Below are 18220 nucleotides of genomic sequence, written 5' to 3' on the forward strand. Positions count from 1 at the left end.
GAAAGCATGATCTGGAACCCGTGAAGTTCCACAGAGACTGCTTTCCTTAGCATTAGGTGTCTTACATTGCTCTAGGGAATCTGCACTCCAGCATGCAACCAGTATTTAAAGAATTATGTCATCTCGGAGCTTTCCAGTAATTTATAAATTACGGCAGCCTAAGAAAGTTGACCATCTGGATTCATAGAGCTGCTTTTTTGGCTGTCAGAAGAAAACATGATTTATTAGGAGGATTATATGTGAAGATGACATCAATATATTTTTTGTGGTTTCTTTTGCAGTTTACAGAATCCTCCAGGAGGAAAGGCATTCAGAGTATTTGCTGTTGTGTGAAACGGAACACTTGGAAAGGGGATCATAAAGACTATTCCAAATGCCGTATATCTGAAGTTTGTATAAAACTGTAACATTACTGTACAGAAGATATCAACTATTTCAGCCCAAAACAGTGCCAAATGCATATAAATCTTGTTAGACAAAGTCTATAAAATAAAACATGGGACTTTAGCTTTGGACAAAGTAAGGAATATGTAATGGTTTCAGAAATCCTGTGTTAAATATTGCTATATTTTCTTAGCAGTTATTTCTACAGTTAATTACATGGTCATGATTGTTCTACATTTCATATATTATATTATATGGTGCTTTGTATATGCCACTAATAAAGTGAATCTAAACATGGAATGTGAATGGCCCTCAGAAAATCATCTGGTGCATTTAAAAGCAATCAACTGTAAAACTGAAAGAAACCTTACTGTATTTTCCCCCATCCAGTTCTCTAACATTCCCTATTCCAAATAATGTCAAATTATTTTCTAGTTAATCCCTGTACAGTTTTTCTCCTTCTGTTAGGGTAGACATAGAGAATATTAAGTTCTGATATTGCACTTGTTATTTTGTATAAAATAATCATATAATATCCCCATGAATCTGTTAAAATGTTTTGTTCCTTGGGAATGGACTTAATAGTAAATGGATTAAGTCAGAGTAGTGGTATAAAAACATTCCTAGTGATTGTATAGTACATATAGGACTAAAATGGGCAGCCAGAGCTTTCTATATATTATTGAAATTGAGGCCACACATTTTCTTTTGTATCCTGGCAAATACTCCTGCAGGCCAGGAAGTATAGTAGAAAAAATTGAACAGAGACGAACTAATGTATTGCATTTCCATTGCCACTGATTTTCTTAATGGTAAATGGCCTTGTGTATAAATGTTGCCAGATTATGGTACCTGTAGTGGTGATATATTTGTTTCTATGAAAAATGTATCTTGCTTTGAGACTAAAAGAAATCTGTAAAGTGTTACTTTTGGTAATTTTGTTTTCTGCTAGTGAATTTACTCTTTTCCTGTAAACATTAAAATTAATCATGTTTCAAAGTATTATTTTCAGTTCCCTTTGCATGCTTATGTTGATTTAGAAATAATTTTGGCCAAAATGAACAATATTATTGTTGAAAGCCTTATTTGGCTTATCGAATAATGTACCTATTGACAGGTCATGTAAAGTCAAAATAATTATTTAGGTATTTGTGAAATAAAAAACATGGAACCATATATTTAGAAGCATTGTAGCAAGGAAGAATTTGAATACAATGTGGGAGAGTAATTTATAAGGCACAACAAATGAATATAAAAGATATAGAGTGATTATAAAAGGAATTGAGACAAATATTTGAAGCATTTTTAGAAAGTAAATGAGGAAGAGTTTAGGAGCAGATAAAAAGGAGATAAATTACACATAGGAGTCAGAGAAAGCAAGAGGGCAAAATACTATGGAAACTTACAAAAGAAGAGAGGGACTCCAACAAATAGCTGCTGGAGAGCAAATGAGGACATGACCAGTGGTTCAAGGTTATTTATCAAGTACTGGCAGGAGGTTAAGTGGTTCCAAATGTAGTTAATCAAAACTTATTGATTTATGTCTTAAAAATTTCAAAATATAAAGCATATTTGATGGGAACACTTTTTGCCAAAGGTACGTTACCACCTTGACTTCAGCAGGTTCATCTTTTGTTCCGCATTCCCCAAAAGGGAAGCCCTCTCAATTTTGTCAGTCTATTCGTCGTCATGTTTGTCCCTACTTTCGGTCTCCATCATCATTGTTTTAGCTTTCAAAGTTTACCCGTTAACTTTAATAGTCGTCATCTGTTAAGAATCATCTCTGTACCAGAACTTTGGTTTTTCCTTCTTTCCTTACTTTCCTGTTTGGGAGTTAGGTGAATCTTCCATCTTCCACTAAGGCAGAGGCACCCTGTTCCGCAGCTGTGAGCTCCCCGCTACCCCTTGGTGGCTCTGACAGCCCCGGGCACGGGGATGAAGTGGCAGGAGCCTTGGCACTCCCAGTTTGGGCTCAGAACTGAGCCAGGGAAGGTCTGCTCCCTGGTCTGCTGATGGAGTCAGTGATGAGTTGTACCCCGTGGACATCAGCAACCCTGCCATGCACCCAGGAGTCACACACAGGAAGCCTTCACAGACCCGCATCTCCCTGGCCTGGCCGTGCTGCAGTGGGAGTCAGATGGTCTCCCCTGCTTTACTTTCCAATCTCACCCTGTCCTGATGCCTTCTGATGAATTCAGTAATCAACATGGACCACACACAGAGAAAACCTTGTGTCTTCCTCTTCTATGTGACAGGTGGATAGTAAGAGATGTTTGTGTTAACCAATCCAGTTCTTTAAATGTAACTGTGAGCAGACAAAAGCAATCATCAGACATAAGCACAGATATCACTACCATCAACCAATTCCACAATGACATTTCTAGGAAGAGAGGATTCTCTCCAAAATATCATCATTAAGAACCTGAGTATCCATTAATATCCTAAGTTTAGAAGATACTTCATTCATCTAACAGTAGGCCAGTAGGGAAAATAAACAATTGGAAAACAAGAAAATTATCAGACTCAGCCATTGGATCCCAGGAAGTAAGAATGAAGATAGGCTTGGACATTGTGATATAGACCAAAAAAATTTCAATAGAGATATAGATGTGGAGTGCATCTTTTTAAAGACAAAATGCACATAGGCATGCAGATACACAATAACATTAGATATTGTCAATAATCCTGTAAAATTAGACATAGCTGTGATAAAATGCTGAATTTCTAATGAAAAAGCTTGTGTGCCTATGCCAACTTCATTTCTTCCTAGTTGAATAATGCTCAAAGTTTTATTACATTTCTCTCAGACACAGTATGCTCATTTGTAATATTGGAATCCTAATGACTTCCTCACAGGGTTTATATGAGAATCAGATAAAATGAATATTGCTGAAACTAGCACTTACTAAATTCTAATTAAATGACCATACATTCATGTGTATATATATGTTTACATATATGTGGGCATATATATGGACACACAAATATTGCATCCTTTTAGAGGTTGCATGGATTTTATTTGAGATTTGTATGAACTAGATTCAATAATTTTAATCATATTTATCGAGGGATAATTTAGCTACCAAAATGTATGCATTCAGCTATTCATTTTGATGAGTTGTATGAATTTCTCAAGGCTGCTGTAATGAAGTCCCACAGGTTGAATGGTTTAAACAACAGTTTATTGTCTTACAGCCCTGGAGAACAGGAGTTTGAAATGAAAATGTTGGCAGGGCCGAGGCCTCCCTCTGAGGCTACTAGGGAACGACCTATTCCATGCCTCTGCCCTACTTCTGGTTGTGGGCAGTTTTGTGCGTTTCTTGGCTTGTGGTAAAAATTCATTGTTCACATGACGTTCTCTCTTTGTGTATGTGTCTGTGTCCAAGTTTCCCACTTTAATAAGGACACCAGTCATATTAAATTAGGGGCCCATCCTACTCCAGTATGACCTCATCTTAACTAATTACAACAACAATGACCCTATTTCCAAATGAGGGCACATTCTGGGGTACTATGATTGGTTAGAACGGAAATGCAAGAAATTCTGGAAGCACAATTAAAACTGTAGCATAAGTGTTGACAAATTTACACATTGGTACATAGCACCACCAAGTTAAGATATAAAACCTTTCCATAACCCCTCCCCTCAAATTCTCTGCCACTTATTCCCAGCACATGTCTCAAATGCCCTCAGAGTCACTGTTTATTCTTTTATTGGCTTTCATATAAATATAAATAGCACATATGTACAATCTTTTGTCTGGATTCTTTGTTCAGAATGATGACTTTGAGATTGGTTCATGTTACTGCATTTAACAATTTGGTCCTTTTCATCCTTGAGTAGTATTTCATTGCTCATATGTCTGTCAATTTGCTTAGCCACTGACCTGTATAAAGACTTAAATTGTTACAGTTTTTGCTGATATGAGTAACAGAGCTAATATAAATAGCTATGAACATTCATGCACAAGTCTTCACACAGACTTTTGAGTAAATGTTAGAATAATTGTGGACCATATATATCAAATACATATCTAACAGATTTTACTATTTTTCAGAGTGATCAGGCCATTTGTATGAAAGCTTTCAGTTGGTTTACATGTTTGGCAAACTTGGCATTTTTAATTTTTCTAAATTTTTTATGAATATGTGTATTATGCTGCTTTATTAAGGTTTTATTTTGCATTTACCTAATGGATAATACTTTCCAGCATCTTATCTACTTTCTAAAGTGTCTATTCAAATTTCTCTTAATTTTCATTGGAATTTGTTGCCTTTTATTATTGAATTATTATAGTAAATTAGTTTTTTTATGTCATGGTACAAGTATTTGTCAGATATGTGTAGTTCAAATATTTTCTTCCAGTCAGCAGCTTAACTCTTTGGCTTTTATTGTCTCGACTACCAGGGCAATCGCTCACTCTTAGTTTTTTTTTTAATGGTGTCTTTGAAAGAGCATAACTTTTTCTGGCGCCACAGCTCACTTGGCTTAATCCTCCGCCTGCGGTGCTGGCACCCCAGGTTCCAGTACTGGTTGGGGAGCCAGATTCTGTCCTGGTTGCCCCTCTTCCAGGCCAGCTCTCTGCTGTGGCTTGGGAAGGCAGTGGAGGATGGCCCAAGTGTTTGGGCCCTGCACCCGCATGGGAGACTGGGAGGAAGCACCTGGCTCCTGGCTTCGGATCGGCGCAACATGCTGGCTGTGGTGGCCATTTGGGGGGTGAACCAATGGAAGGAAGACCTTTCTCTCTCTCTCTCTCTCTCACTGTTTTGTGACTCTTCCCGTCACACACACACACAAAGAGCATAACTTTTAAATTTTGATGAAATCCAATTTATTGATTTTGTTTTATAGTTTTTGGTTTTTGTGTCATACCTGACATACATACATACATACAGAAACATACAGACATGTTTGCCTATATCATATCATAAGCCGAAGGGCTGCTTTCGAAGAGTCTCAAGGGAGTCATCTTGTCTGTTTCCCTCCTGTCGGGCATTAGATGTGTTGCCTGATGACAATGTCTGAAAACAGTTGTTTCATATATTTTCTCCTCCTGTCTACATACCTGTGCTAGGAAAATAATTTCTTTCCTATTATCCCATCATGGTGAGCTATAAGAATCTTCAGATATTTTCTAATTTAAATATATATATATAAATATATATATATATATATTTGAGAAGCAGAAAGAGAAGTAGAGAAAGGGAGAGACAGAAATCTCCCATATGCTAGTTCACTTCCCTGGATGTCTGTGGCAACCCAAAGGTTGGGCCAGGCCAAAGCTATGAGCCAGGAACTCTGTTGAGATCCTTCATTTGGGTGGCAAGGACCAAAGTACTTGACCTATTACCTGTTGCCTCCTCTGTTGCTCAGTAACAGGAATATAGAATCAGGAGTAGAGTTGGAATTCAAACCCAGGCACTCTGGCATCCCACTTGCTGTCTTAACAACTGCACCAAATGCCGATCCTACAGTTATTTTTAAAAGATAAGTAAAGGAAGAGAAAGCTCTCTCACATTACTTTTCACTCCTGTTTGCTTACAAATATTTAAATAATGGTAATCAGTTCATCCTTTAAAAATACTATGATTTGAGAAAACTTTTGGTACTATTTCAAATATGTAGATTCTTAAGTTCATCGAAATGTTAGTGGCTTCTCACAGACCTCACTAGTTTACCAGATCCAAGAATTTGATCAGAACAGCAGGAATTCTTGCTAGAGGCTTACTGGAGATTGTAGGAAAAAACAAAATGCATTCAACCTGACAATTTGATCTCTGAATAATCAGGAATGTTACCTTACAAATAAGTTGAAGGCTGTGAACTACAAATCCTTCAAAACAGAATGCTAAATGGAAAAAGTGAAAAAGACAAAACTAAAAATAAAGTTAAACTATACTGGATATGGTTATTTTAAGATCTTAGATGTTGGACTTATTTAATATGTTTGGACATTTATATTATGTTACTATTCCTCTATACCCCACTGTCTTGAATTTTTTATATTATAGCTATAATATTAATGTTTATCCAAGTAATTTTGACAATACAACTTCTTAATGTATCATATAAATTTATTTAATTTTAGATAGGCAATTTTTTCTATGTAAATAGTATCAGGATAAATAAACTTATTATCTAATACCTAAGTTAATGGCAAAGCAATTTAATAAATGACAGAGGAGTTTTGAGCTGGAAAATATCAAGTAATGTATTTCTATACTTGCTATGAAATGCTTCATTTTGTAAGAATGTCTTCCAACATGAGCAAGAAAAACAATTCACAGCAAGTATCTTAAGATCCTTTGCAACTCAACTTTTCTATAAGCCCCTAATAATGTTATGCCTACCTAAGAATAATATTCCTAATAAAATTCATAATCATCAGTGTAGTAGAAACATAGATCAAATCAGATAGTTCATATGAAGAACTTCAGCAAACCTGAGAATTGCAAATTACCCAAACAAATGTTCAGAAAAAACTCTTAGATTCTTTCTTGATTTCTTTGGAAAGGCCTGATAAACTATGACTAAGCTGAATTGCTAGTGGAAAACCAATATCAGGTGTACAACTCAGCTTTGTGTTACTACACTGAAATACCTGGCACAGGCTGCTTAGGAAGAGAGATTTTATTTCTCACAGTTTTGGAGGTTCAAGGGAAGACCACCTGTATAAACTCAGTTCTGATGTGGATCTTCTGGCAGAAGGCAGATGGCAATGGCAGGAACACACCTTGACACAATCACATCTTGAACCAGGAACAGAGAGAATGAGAGGATTCCAGCTTGCTTTTGTTTTTTGTTTTTTTGTTTTTTGTTTTGTTTGTTTGTTTGTTTTTGGACAGGCAGAGTGGACAGTGAGAGAGAGAGACAGAGAGCAGAGAGAAAGGTTTTCCTTTTCCGTTGGTTCACCCCTCAATGGCCGCTGTGGCCAGCACGCTGCGGCCAGCACACAGCACTGATCTGAAGCCAGGAGCCAGGTGCTTCTCCTGGTCTCCCATGGGGTGCAGGGCCCAAAGACCTGTGCCAACCTCCACTGCACTCCCGGGCCACAGCAGAGAGCTGGACTGGAAGAGGGGCAACCGGGACAGAATCCAGCGCCCTGACCGGGGCTAGAACCTGGGGTGCCGGCGCCGCAGGCGGAGGATTAGCCTATTGAGCCAGCGCCAGCTCCAGCTTCCTTTTTTGAAAGCTGTTCCCCCATGAGAACTACCTACCAAGAGCCTTCCATTAGGTCCTAGTTCCCAAATGCTTCCCAATAATTCCAAATACCAACACCTTAGGACGAAACCTCTAATCACAACCCGCTATGGGGGACGATCACATCATACCTCCAGCCAAGCACCGAGTTCGGCATGGGTGATCCTATCCATGCTTGTGACAACTACCTAGTCCATAGTGACATCCTAATCTCAGTTTCTGGCCAGGATGTCTGCTAATAGGGGTATAAATCTAACCACCAACTGTATATCTTTATGTAACCATGCTTCAGGTGTCTTAAAGTCAGCAAGCCCAGTATAGTTTTCACTAACAAATATGTTTTTGTCCTTATTCCATATGTAACTAAATAACAACATCCTCTCTTAGCAATAAGTTTGAATTATCTGTGAATCTATGTATTGCTTTGTAATATTTCATCCATCACAAAATTGCATTGACTCTGAATAATTTCTACCTCTTCTCTCGATTATCACTGTTGTTGTGTTGCTTTGAGACCTTAGGCTTTCTGGTTTGGATTGTAGTAATACTCACCTAACTGCTCTATCTGTCACCCTTGCCACACTCAGGCTGGTTCTTTACAATATCCTGAGTTATTTTTATGTGTTTTATGTAATATTATATTCAAAAATCTATGAATGACATCCCAAAATCTATAGGACAAAAATTCAAAGATATATGCAGTAGCTGGTGTTGTGGCACAGCAGGTTAAGCCACTGTCTGTGATAACTATATCCAATAAGAGCACCAATTTTAGTTCTAGTTCTTCTGCTTCTGATCCAGATCTCTTCTAATGCACCCGGGACACAGCGGAATACGGCACAAGTGCTTGTGCTCCTTCCACCCATGTGGGAGACCTGGATGGAGGTCCAGGCTCCTGGCATTGGCCTATCCCAGTGCTAACCATTGCAGTCATTGAGGGAATGACGAGCAGATGGAAAACTCCCCCTCTCCTCTCTTTCTGTCTCTCCCTCTGTAACCCCACTCTCTGTAACTCTGCCTTTCAAAAAAATAAATACATCTTAAAAATCTATACACACAGTAATTTCCTACCTAGAACACCCCTCTTATCTCATTTCTCTTCAATCTACTGTGGACTCTGGTCTTGAAATGCCATGCCCAACAGACATAACTGTTCACTTTTGACTGATGTAATTGCCCAAGTGCTTCTGTCTATAATACACTGCCATCTTTTTCAACTTACAAACCCCAATTTGCCCTTCAAGACAGTCTGGAACTTCCTCTTCTGCATCTAACAGTAAAGCATATGACAGACCAAAACACCAAGAATGAGAATAGTCATGTAACATTTTTTTAAATCATAAAAATGTTCCTGTTTGCAGTCATGTGAAAACTGGTGAGGCATCCAAGACCTAAATGGCCAGATTCTAGAGGGAAGCCTGACTTTATACATGCTGCTCTTTCCAACAAACACTCACCGATTTTGGTGTTGGATACAAAGTTGGGAAGTTAGAAGGTTAGTATTGAGAGGCAGAGAAATAATTGGTGCTTTGGGAAAACTCAAGGAATTAGGGTCATACAAATTCAAGATTAGAGGCGGTAAGGCAGCAAGAACCTGAGAGGACACGTGTCAGAGAGAGGAAAAGCACAAAGTCAGGGTTATTTCCTTCTTATTCTGAAAGGCAAGATGCTAAGAAGCCAAGCATAGTCAGCAAGAAGAACAGGAGAGTTTCTGTCAATCACAGTGACAGAGAGACGAACATCAGTCAGAGCCTGCCAATAATGAGAGCCCTAGGAAAATCTGAGACTTATGGAAGCCTCTATTCTTGGTGGGAGAATGAAACAGAGGTTGATTTGAGACTGACAGAAGTTGTAAGAAATCCTTAAGTCAGATCAGCGCGTGACTCATTTGAGGTGGTCTGCCTTCTGTTGCTTGCTACAAAATAAGGTGAATCCTCTGTAAGGAGAAATAACATCATCCAAAACCTCACCAGTATTCATATACAATGCTTGGCACTCAATGAAAAAATGACCAGTCATTAAAGGGAACAACAAGAAGAGAAACAGAGACATAGGCAGACACAGAGGTGATCAGGTTAATAGAATAATCAGACACAGATATTAAAATAACTGATTAATATGTTCAAAAATAGGTAAGATTGAGAATTTGAAATATTTTTAAAATAAATTGGAAGTTTTCCAACAACAGTGTAATAACTAAAATTAAGATTTAGGGGGCTGGTGCTATGGCTCAGCGGGTTAAAGCCTCGGCCTGAAGCACTGGCATCCCATGTGGGTGTTGGTTCGAGTCCCAGTTGCTCCTCTTCTGATCCAGCTCTCTGCTATGGCCTGGGAAAGCAGTCGGAGATGGCCCAAGCCCTTGGGCCCCTGTACCCACGTGGGAGACCTGAAGAAGCTCCTGGCTCCTGGCTTTGGATCAGCACAGCTCCGGCCATTGCGGCCATCTGGGGAATGAACCAGCAGATGGAAGACCTGTCTCTCTCTCTCTCTCTCTCTCTCTCCTCTCTCTCTCCTCTCTCTGTGTAACTCTTTCAAATAAATAAATAAATCTTTAAAAAAAAAAGATTTGGTAAATAGGTTTGGAAGCCGATGAATCACATGATGGCAGTGGGTGCTGGACCCTGTTCTGGGTATCAGAGTATCTTAAGTGCTGTAATAGCACTAAGCACAGAAGTAACCCGAACCCTCCACAGAATTTCCCTTTCCCAATTAAGTGACTTGATGCTTGTGAAGAAGTCCACTTTGTGAAAGAGAAGCAGGGAGCTTTGAGATAGACACTGATTTAGGCAAGTGCTAACAATAAAAACAACTGTGATAAATTTACAGAAGAAAACGCCTAATCCTGTTAAACAAACATAACGTGCTACGTACTGGAGACATAATTTTGTTTTACAATCTTACCTATAAAGTACACCCATTGGGTAATTTTCTGGATGGAAACCTGGGGAATCTTCATGATTTTTCTGTTCAATATTCTGTCAAAAGGTACTTTAAAGTTGCAAGAAGGGACTTAATTTAGAAAAATTAGAAAATATTTTGTATTAAAAATCACCTACATGTTACACGCCCTCATTCAAAGGTCTGACTTTTTCCTTACTGGTCCTTTGCTCCTGTTAGCACTTGCTGGCTTCCTGGCTTCACAGCTGTGCTCAGCCTCTGGTCTTTCAAGTTGTGTCTTAGCCTACTCACTACTGGCTGTTTCTGATCCAACTAGGGGTCATGTTGTGTGTGTACTCTACGCAGCTTCACAGCTTCCCATTTCTAGGGCATCTTCTTCTTCTTCTTTTTTAACAGTGTTGTCTACTTAGGTTAAGACTGCTTTCTCATTTCAAAATCAGGAACTCAGCTACAAGTTCTTGCTTCATGGTTCCCTCGTCCCTTTTGATGATTCTGCCTCCAAGAGAGAAAACTTTAGATTTCTCCTTACAACGTGTCTATGAGAAACCTCGCACATCTCACACTCTGACTTATTATTGGAATTCAGGGCCTCACTGCTTCCACTCAGCACCATAGAGTGTTGTGAGGTCACAGCATGATCACTCTTTGAACACACCCCTTGGGTTGTGGTTGTGGTGTTGTAGATAGAGCCCCTGCCTGTGATGCCAGAATCCTATAAGAGTGTCTGTTCATGTACATTCACAGCTGATCCCTGATCCAGCTCCCTGCTAAAGGTCTGAGAAAAGCAGAGGAAGCTTTGGGACCCTGCCACCAATGTGGGAGAACCTAAGGAAGCTCCTGGCTCCTGGCTTTGGCATGGCCCAGCGCTGGCTATTGCAGCCATCTGGGGAGTATATCAACAGATGGAAGATCTCTCTCTCTCTCTCTCTCTGTGTAACTCTTTCAAAATAAATAAACAAATGTTTTTAAAAATTAAAATAAAAGCAGACCTTCACAAAATCAGATTCTTCTTTACTTTGAGTGTTTCCTATCTTTGCTTTGTGACAGATCTCAAAATTATGAGAATTGTTCTCAAATATATTTTTAAAATTCTGTGTATGAAGCAACTGATAAACATCCAGTTTGAAGCTCATGTAAAATCCCCATTTTAGCAGCCTATTAAATTATGCATAGTGTATCATATAAAACATAAACATACACAAAGTTTGAAACTTGAAAAGTTCATTGAAGAGTTATTATGTAGGGTTGAAATGATTGTATTGGTTTTTTTCACTAATTAGAGGAAACAGAGGTCAATAATTTAAAAAGTGTCCATGTAGTAACCAAAATAAGCCAAAATAAGCATCTGCTCTTAGCTGAGAGGTAAGCATTCATTCAAATTTGTTAAGTACAAGAGAGCTTCATGGGAACTTGAGGAATGCCACCAGAAGTCTTAAAGAAATTTGCTTCACTTAATCATACATTAGAGGACAAAAATAATAGAAAGCTGTTGTAACTGCTTAATAATAGGAGTTTTGCTCCTTCTTGACTTAGTACTTTGGCACTGTTGAAATGTTCAATGGAAGGAAATAATTATGATAATATTATCCAGAACAGATGTGCTGGAAATTGTCCATAAATTTGATATGATTTTAATGACTAACAAAATAAAAGTTTTAGAATATTTTGAGAGCTATAGTTGGATAACTTCTATCTAATTGCATCTGAGTGTAAGTGTGTCTATAAATGTATATTTTTCAATGATTAATAGTGTGTTATAAAACATCTCATTGTTTCTCTAACCTACCATTCATTTCCTCAGCTGCAGATGCAAAACATTGAAAATGTTCTGACTTTTCCAAAGTCACATGGAGTTGTAACTTACCTGAAATAATTTCTTCGGATTTGCAGTCATATTTTTATTTCCATGAGATAAAAAAGCCAACAATGAGAACTAAAATCAAGTTTTAAAGTCTTCATGTCTGAATATTTTAAATGCGTCCTCACAAATTTCAAAAAGGACCAAAATTTGGTGATTGTATAAGCAGTTTAGGTATCATGATGAATATCATAGTTCTTATTATGTGCCAGGCACTGTCGGAAGTAATTTATACATCAACTCACACAACCCATACTATAACCTAGGCAGGGGAATGTGATCTTCACGCTCATTTTATAAGTAAAAAGAGGAGTTAAAGTAACTTTCCCAGAATCATTCAGGAAACAAATATTTGAGCCAGAATATGAAATCTGAGTCTGTTCTTATTTAATTAGTTCCCACAGATAGCATCTTTTTCATTAGATATTTAGGGAGAGGGCGGGAGAGAGAAAGAGAGGGAGACTCTTCCATCTGCTGATACACTCTGCAGATGGCAGCTGGCCAGGGCTGGGAAGTAAAGCAAGAGTAAAGTCAGGAGCCAGGAGCTTCTTCCAGGTCTCCCACATGGCTGGAAGGGGCCCAAGCACTTGGGACATTTTCTGCTGCTTTCCCAGGCCATTAGCAGGGAGCTCGATGGGAAGTGGAGCAGCCTGGATATGAACTGATATCCATATTGGATGTTAGCATTGCAGGTCGGTGGCTGCTAAGCCGAAATGCTAGCCTCTCATTAGATATTTAAACAACCCAATCTAAGGTACACCAACCCTGTCACTGTCTATATATTTTAAGGGATTCAGATATGAATATATTATTGTCTTCTTTTTAAAGATTTATTTCTTTATTTGAAAAAGAGAGAGGGAGGGAGGGAGAGAGAGCGAGCGAGCAAGCCAGAGAGAGAGAGAAAAAGCACTCTTCAATTTGCTTGTTTGCTTGTTCACTCCCCAGATGAACACAATGGCAGAGGCTTGTATCCAAGCCAAACCCAGGGGCCCAAAGCTCCATCTGTGTCCTCCACCTGGGTGGCAAGGGCCCAAGCATTTGGGCATGCCTCTGCTGCTTTCCCTGATGCATAAGCAGGAAGCTGGCTGGAAAGCTGAGTGGCCTGGCCTGGAACTGGAACTTATATAATATGCTGCAGATGCAGCTTAGTCCACTGCACCACAATGCTGGCCCCAGTATTTTTATATTAAGCAAATGTGCTGATGGAGTCATGTGCTGTAGAAGAGCACCCAATACTCAGATAGACAGCTCCCCACTGGGCTCTTCAGTGACATCAGCTGAGCACATTACCCCCCTTATCCAACCCTTCTGTCCCCTAGAAACTCCCTTGCCTTCCTTTCCTCTGGTTGCTGGCTTCATGCTTTAGCTTGTGCATAGTCTCATGTTGTGAGGGACTCCCCTGCATACAAACCTGTTAAAGCACTGCCCAATACATTACGTGTGTGCTCCTGCCTCCTTAGGATTATACGTTATTCCTTTATGGACTCTGAAACCCACCGAATCCCTGCATTTAGTATATATTTTTCATTTGCCCATGCATGTACGTATTTGTCCATTTGGTTTTGGATTTAATTATTCTGTATTTGTCCTTCCCCATTAAATCTTTAGCTCTATGCACTCTATTTTCCTTATGGTGGCAATTTTTGGAGTCTTTTAATATGCATTTTTCATATCTTACAGCTGACATTAAATTAAGACAGCCATCATTTCTCAATGTAAGCACCTCCAGACACTCCTGTATTTTATGGCTGTGTTCTTATAAATTCTACTCTTATATCTGTGATATGCATTAGAAGACATTAATAACATTGTTTTTGAAGTAGTCAATATTCATTTACCTTTTCTAATATTGTATATTTCCTAAAATTCTATATTTCCATATAGTAGAGTATTTACTTAACTTTAGGAACTCTCATAATTTCTTGCAGTGCAGGCTTAATGGTGCTGTATTTACTCAGTTTTTATTTATTTGAAACATCTTTTCTGCTTCACTTATGAAGAGTGTTTTTGCTAGATGGAGAATTCTAGGTTAATTTTTTTGTTTTGTTTTTTATTTTTTATGATCACTTTTTAGATAGATATTTCATTGTCTCTGTCTTCCATGGTAATGGTTACCATTCAGCTATAATTCCTGCTTCCTGCTCTTGCTTCTTTGAAAGCCAACTGTCATGTTCTTTGGGTGCTCTTTTTTTTTTTTTTTTTTTGACAGACAGAGTGGACCGTGAGAGAGAGAGACAGAGAGAAAGGTCTTCCTTTTTGCCGTTGGTTCACCCTCCAATGGCCGCCGCGGCCAGCGCGCTGCGGCCAGCGCACCGCGCTGATCCGAAGGCAGGAGCCAGGTGCTTCTCCTGGTTTCCCATGGGGTGCAGGGCCCAAGGACCTGGGCCATCCTCCACTGCACTCCCTGGCCACAGCAGAGAGCTGGCCTGGAAGAGGGGCAACCGGGACAGAATCCGGCACCCCGACCGGGACTAGAACCCAGGGTGCCGGTGCCGCAAGGTGGAGGATTAGCCTAGTGAGCTGCGGTGCCGGCCCTTTGGGTGCTCTTAAATATTCTTATCATTAATTTTTGGCAGCTGAATGATAACAAGCTGGTAATTAACTCATATATAACTTACCTCTTTCTCTTTAATTTTTGTTTTTGATTTTTTGTCATTTCTTTTTGTATGCCTTTTATGGTTGGATTGGATGGAAAATTGCAGGAATTTTAAATGATGGTATCTTCCTCCAGATGGCTTTAATTTCCTGCTGGAAAACAGAGCGTCAATGGATCACGTTGGTCCTATAAACGACTGAGTTTAGTCTTTATTAGGACTCATTATTTTGTTCTTGTATTTATTCTAAAGGTGTGCCCTCTATTAGTAGACCATAGTCCTCCTGGGATATGAAAGTAAAGCCTTGAGGACTCACCAATGTCATCCACCTTTGCAGGACCTGAACTCCAGCTTCCCTACCAACAATTGTGTGTCTGCTGCCATCTCTTGCTTTATTGGTTTGACATTCCAGATGCTGACTCCACTAAGTGTTTTTTATTTGTACACTTTCTTAGTCTTAACCTGTGAATGCAGCTTAGGAGTTGGCCAGTCATCCTGGGGCAGTTTGTGTACCGATTTTTGGGCTCTGTCTCTATGGCTTTCTCCTTGCCTGTTTCTTGTCCTCTAAATCTCCAACAGTGGAGCAGCCCCCGATCTGACCTCAGTCTTCCCACCACCTTAAGACTTGTACTTCCTGCTTAGGCTCTATCCTTTTGGTCTGAAATTTGGAAAATTATTTCAGCGAAAAAGCCAGAAAGAATGGGAGCTCACATTAGCCACTTCCTTTCTCCCAAGGATTAGATCTGCCAACACTGCTTGATTTCCAAAACCTTCAAATATGTTTTATAAAATTTTCCATCTTTTAGAGTTGTTTTGTGCTTCAGGCTTAGTCCAAATCAAGCTATTCCATTATGTTTGGAAACAGAAGGTTACAAATGTTTATTTTTGTACAGAAAAGGTAATGTAACCCATGACAACATTAAAAAAAAAAACATGAAGTTTGGAGAATATATGAGTAAAAGAAAGTCATTATTACCTCAAATCCTAGTTTCCTTTTACAAATTCAACAGATCATGTATGCATTTCCAATCACAGATATGTGTACCTCTGTTTATGAATGTGTGCATATATACGTGAATTTTATACATTGTGTTACTCTAATTAAGAAATTTGGGGCTGGTGTTGTGACATAGCAGATAAACTCAACACCTGTGACTCTGGCATCCCATGTGGGCACCAGTTGAAGTCTGGGCTGCTCCACTTCTGGTCCAGCTCCTTACTAATGGCCTGGGAAAAACAACAGAAGATAGCCCAAGTGCTTGGGCCCCTGCCACCCACATGAAGACCCGGATGAAGTTCCTGGCTCCTGGCTTCGAGCTGGCCCAGTGCTAGTTGTTGCAGCCATTTAGGGAGTGAACCAGCAGATAGAAGATCTGTCTCCACCCTCCTCCACCTAACTCTGAATTTCAAATAAAAATAAATAAATAAATAAATCTTTTAAAAATTAGCACTCCCTTATTGGTTTAAAACAGTCTCCAGTCATTTTTCTTTTCATTTTTTGTTTTATATTTGTGTGTTGTTTGTCAAATCTTTTCCTTAATGATTTCTAAATAATGTGTCTTGTTTAGAGCAATTCTTACTTCATTTTTATGTTTTAAAACATTTTTAGTGTTGTCATCCAGCACTTTCAAGTTTTCATTTATTATGTTCAAATGTTGGATCAACCTAAAATTTATTTTGGTATGAGGACTGAGAGAAGGAGGAATCAGACTGTGTTTTTCCAGATGACTGTTTTCCCTAACACTGTGTTTTGAATAATCCATCCTTTCCACATATATTTGAAAATCCTGCCTCATTTGAACTGAATTTCCATAAACATTTGATATAATTATTGAGTCTATTTTCTGATCCATTCACCCTATTTATGAACCAGTATTCAGATGTTTGGTATGGCTTATTACTCATACTTTAATATAATTTCTAATTAGTCTAGTATGTTCATTTATCCATAGAAAACATAATGACGTTTTGTCAGTTAAATAGTCCAGTTGGAAAACACAGGTATGGTATTATGTGCCCCGAACTTTTATCTTTTGTTATAATCATAACTTCTTCTACCATAATTTCTGTACTTTTCATTTCAGCAGAACATTGGTATTCCTAGAGCATCTTACAGTGGATTCAAAAAGTTAGGGACCAGGAACACCTTGTAGCATGATTCAGAGGCAGTAATTTTATGGGACCATGCCTGTTTTCCTAAACGTCCCTGAGTATTCGCTCAAGGCTCAGACAGTGATCCTGAATTCTGGACTTTGATCCTTAGGAGGAGCATAAAATTACCCCAGGGGATTGTGAATCAAGAAGAGACTTAGAGTGGAATCTGTAGATTTTGCTTTGTCAGCTTTCCCTCAGTTTTCCCCTAGTAAGGGCATTTTGGTAGGACTTGGGGGGATGATACTTCCTATACTTTCAGTCCTTCTGATTAATTTGGAGCACATTCTGCCTGTAGAATCCTAGGGTGAGCTATGATTCAGGCCTGGAAGAAAGCATTTTCAAACTGTGGCCAAAGTAAATGTTTTGTGATGGAAACATGAGAAAAAATCTGCACTTTTGTTTTTAACTATTTTGGAAAAGCAGAATTAGCTTGAAAAACTATTCCAAAACATTTTTCTTTTTTTTCTTGTAGAGATGGACTAAGGACAATCAGCTAGGTCTGCTTGTTGCTCCTGTATCATGTGGTCCTGCCTGAGAACAGAGCTGACACAGGCATGGAGAGATCCACAGTCTGTGTCAATGTCTGAGCCGCTAGGCCAAGCCAAACCTTTCACCTTATTAACACCTGAAATTGTTCTTCTCTGTATTCTAGTGAACTGTGCTTTTTGAAGAAGCCGCCATCTGCTGCCTCCCAGGTACACTGGCACAAAACTGGATCAGAAGCATGAAGTAGCTGGAACTCTGATATGAGATACACCCCAAGTGGTAGCTTGACCTGCTGCACCACAGTGTCCACCCCAGTTAACTAAAGATTAAAAAGAATTTATATTAGCAAGACTGAACCACGTGTAGGAACTCCAAGTCATTATAGAATAAAGGACATCCAAAATAATATTGTATGATGATTAAGATGAATAACAAGTAGAACGTAGATACATTAATGTTTAAAATATATCACATGGCGACACTGGATATAAATAAACACATTCTAGTTAATACCAAAAAGAATAACTAACAAAATATGCTTCAACATTGAGTTTTATAATTAACTTAGATAATATTCTTAGTACATAGCTTTTATTTACCTACAAACATCCCTTGTATATACTAAAAACTTAGAAATATACACTA

The 18220-nt window shown here is 38.7% G+C and overlaps 1 protein-coding gene across 1 annotated transcript in view; it reads left to right on the forward strand.

Annotated features, from left to right (window-relative positions):
* The window catches only part of CRISPLD1 (cysteine rich secretory protein LCCL domain containing 1), a 50482-nt gene extending 49096 nt beyond the window's left edge, over window positions 1-1386 (forward strand). The window contains exon 15 of the mRNA XM_002710644.5: window positions 282-1386. Coding sequence (XP_002710690.2) covers window positions 282-333 — 52 coding nt within the window. The 3' untranslated portion in view covers window positions 334-1386. The remainder of the gene's footprint in view (window positions 1-281) is intronic.
* Window positions 1387-18220: the final 16834 nt, after the last annotated feature.

This window comes from Oryctolagus cuniculus, chromosome 6 (assembly GCF_964237555.1).
Source record: "Oryctolagus cuniculus chromosome 6, mOryCun1.1, whole genome shotgun sequence".
Classification (NCBI taxonomy): domain Eukaryota; kingdom Metazoa; phylum Chordata; class Mammalia; order Lagomorpha; family Leporidae; genus Oryctolagus; species Oryctolagus cuniculus.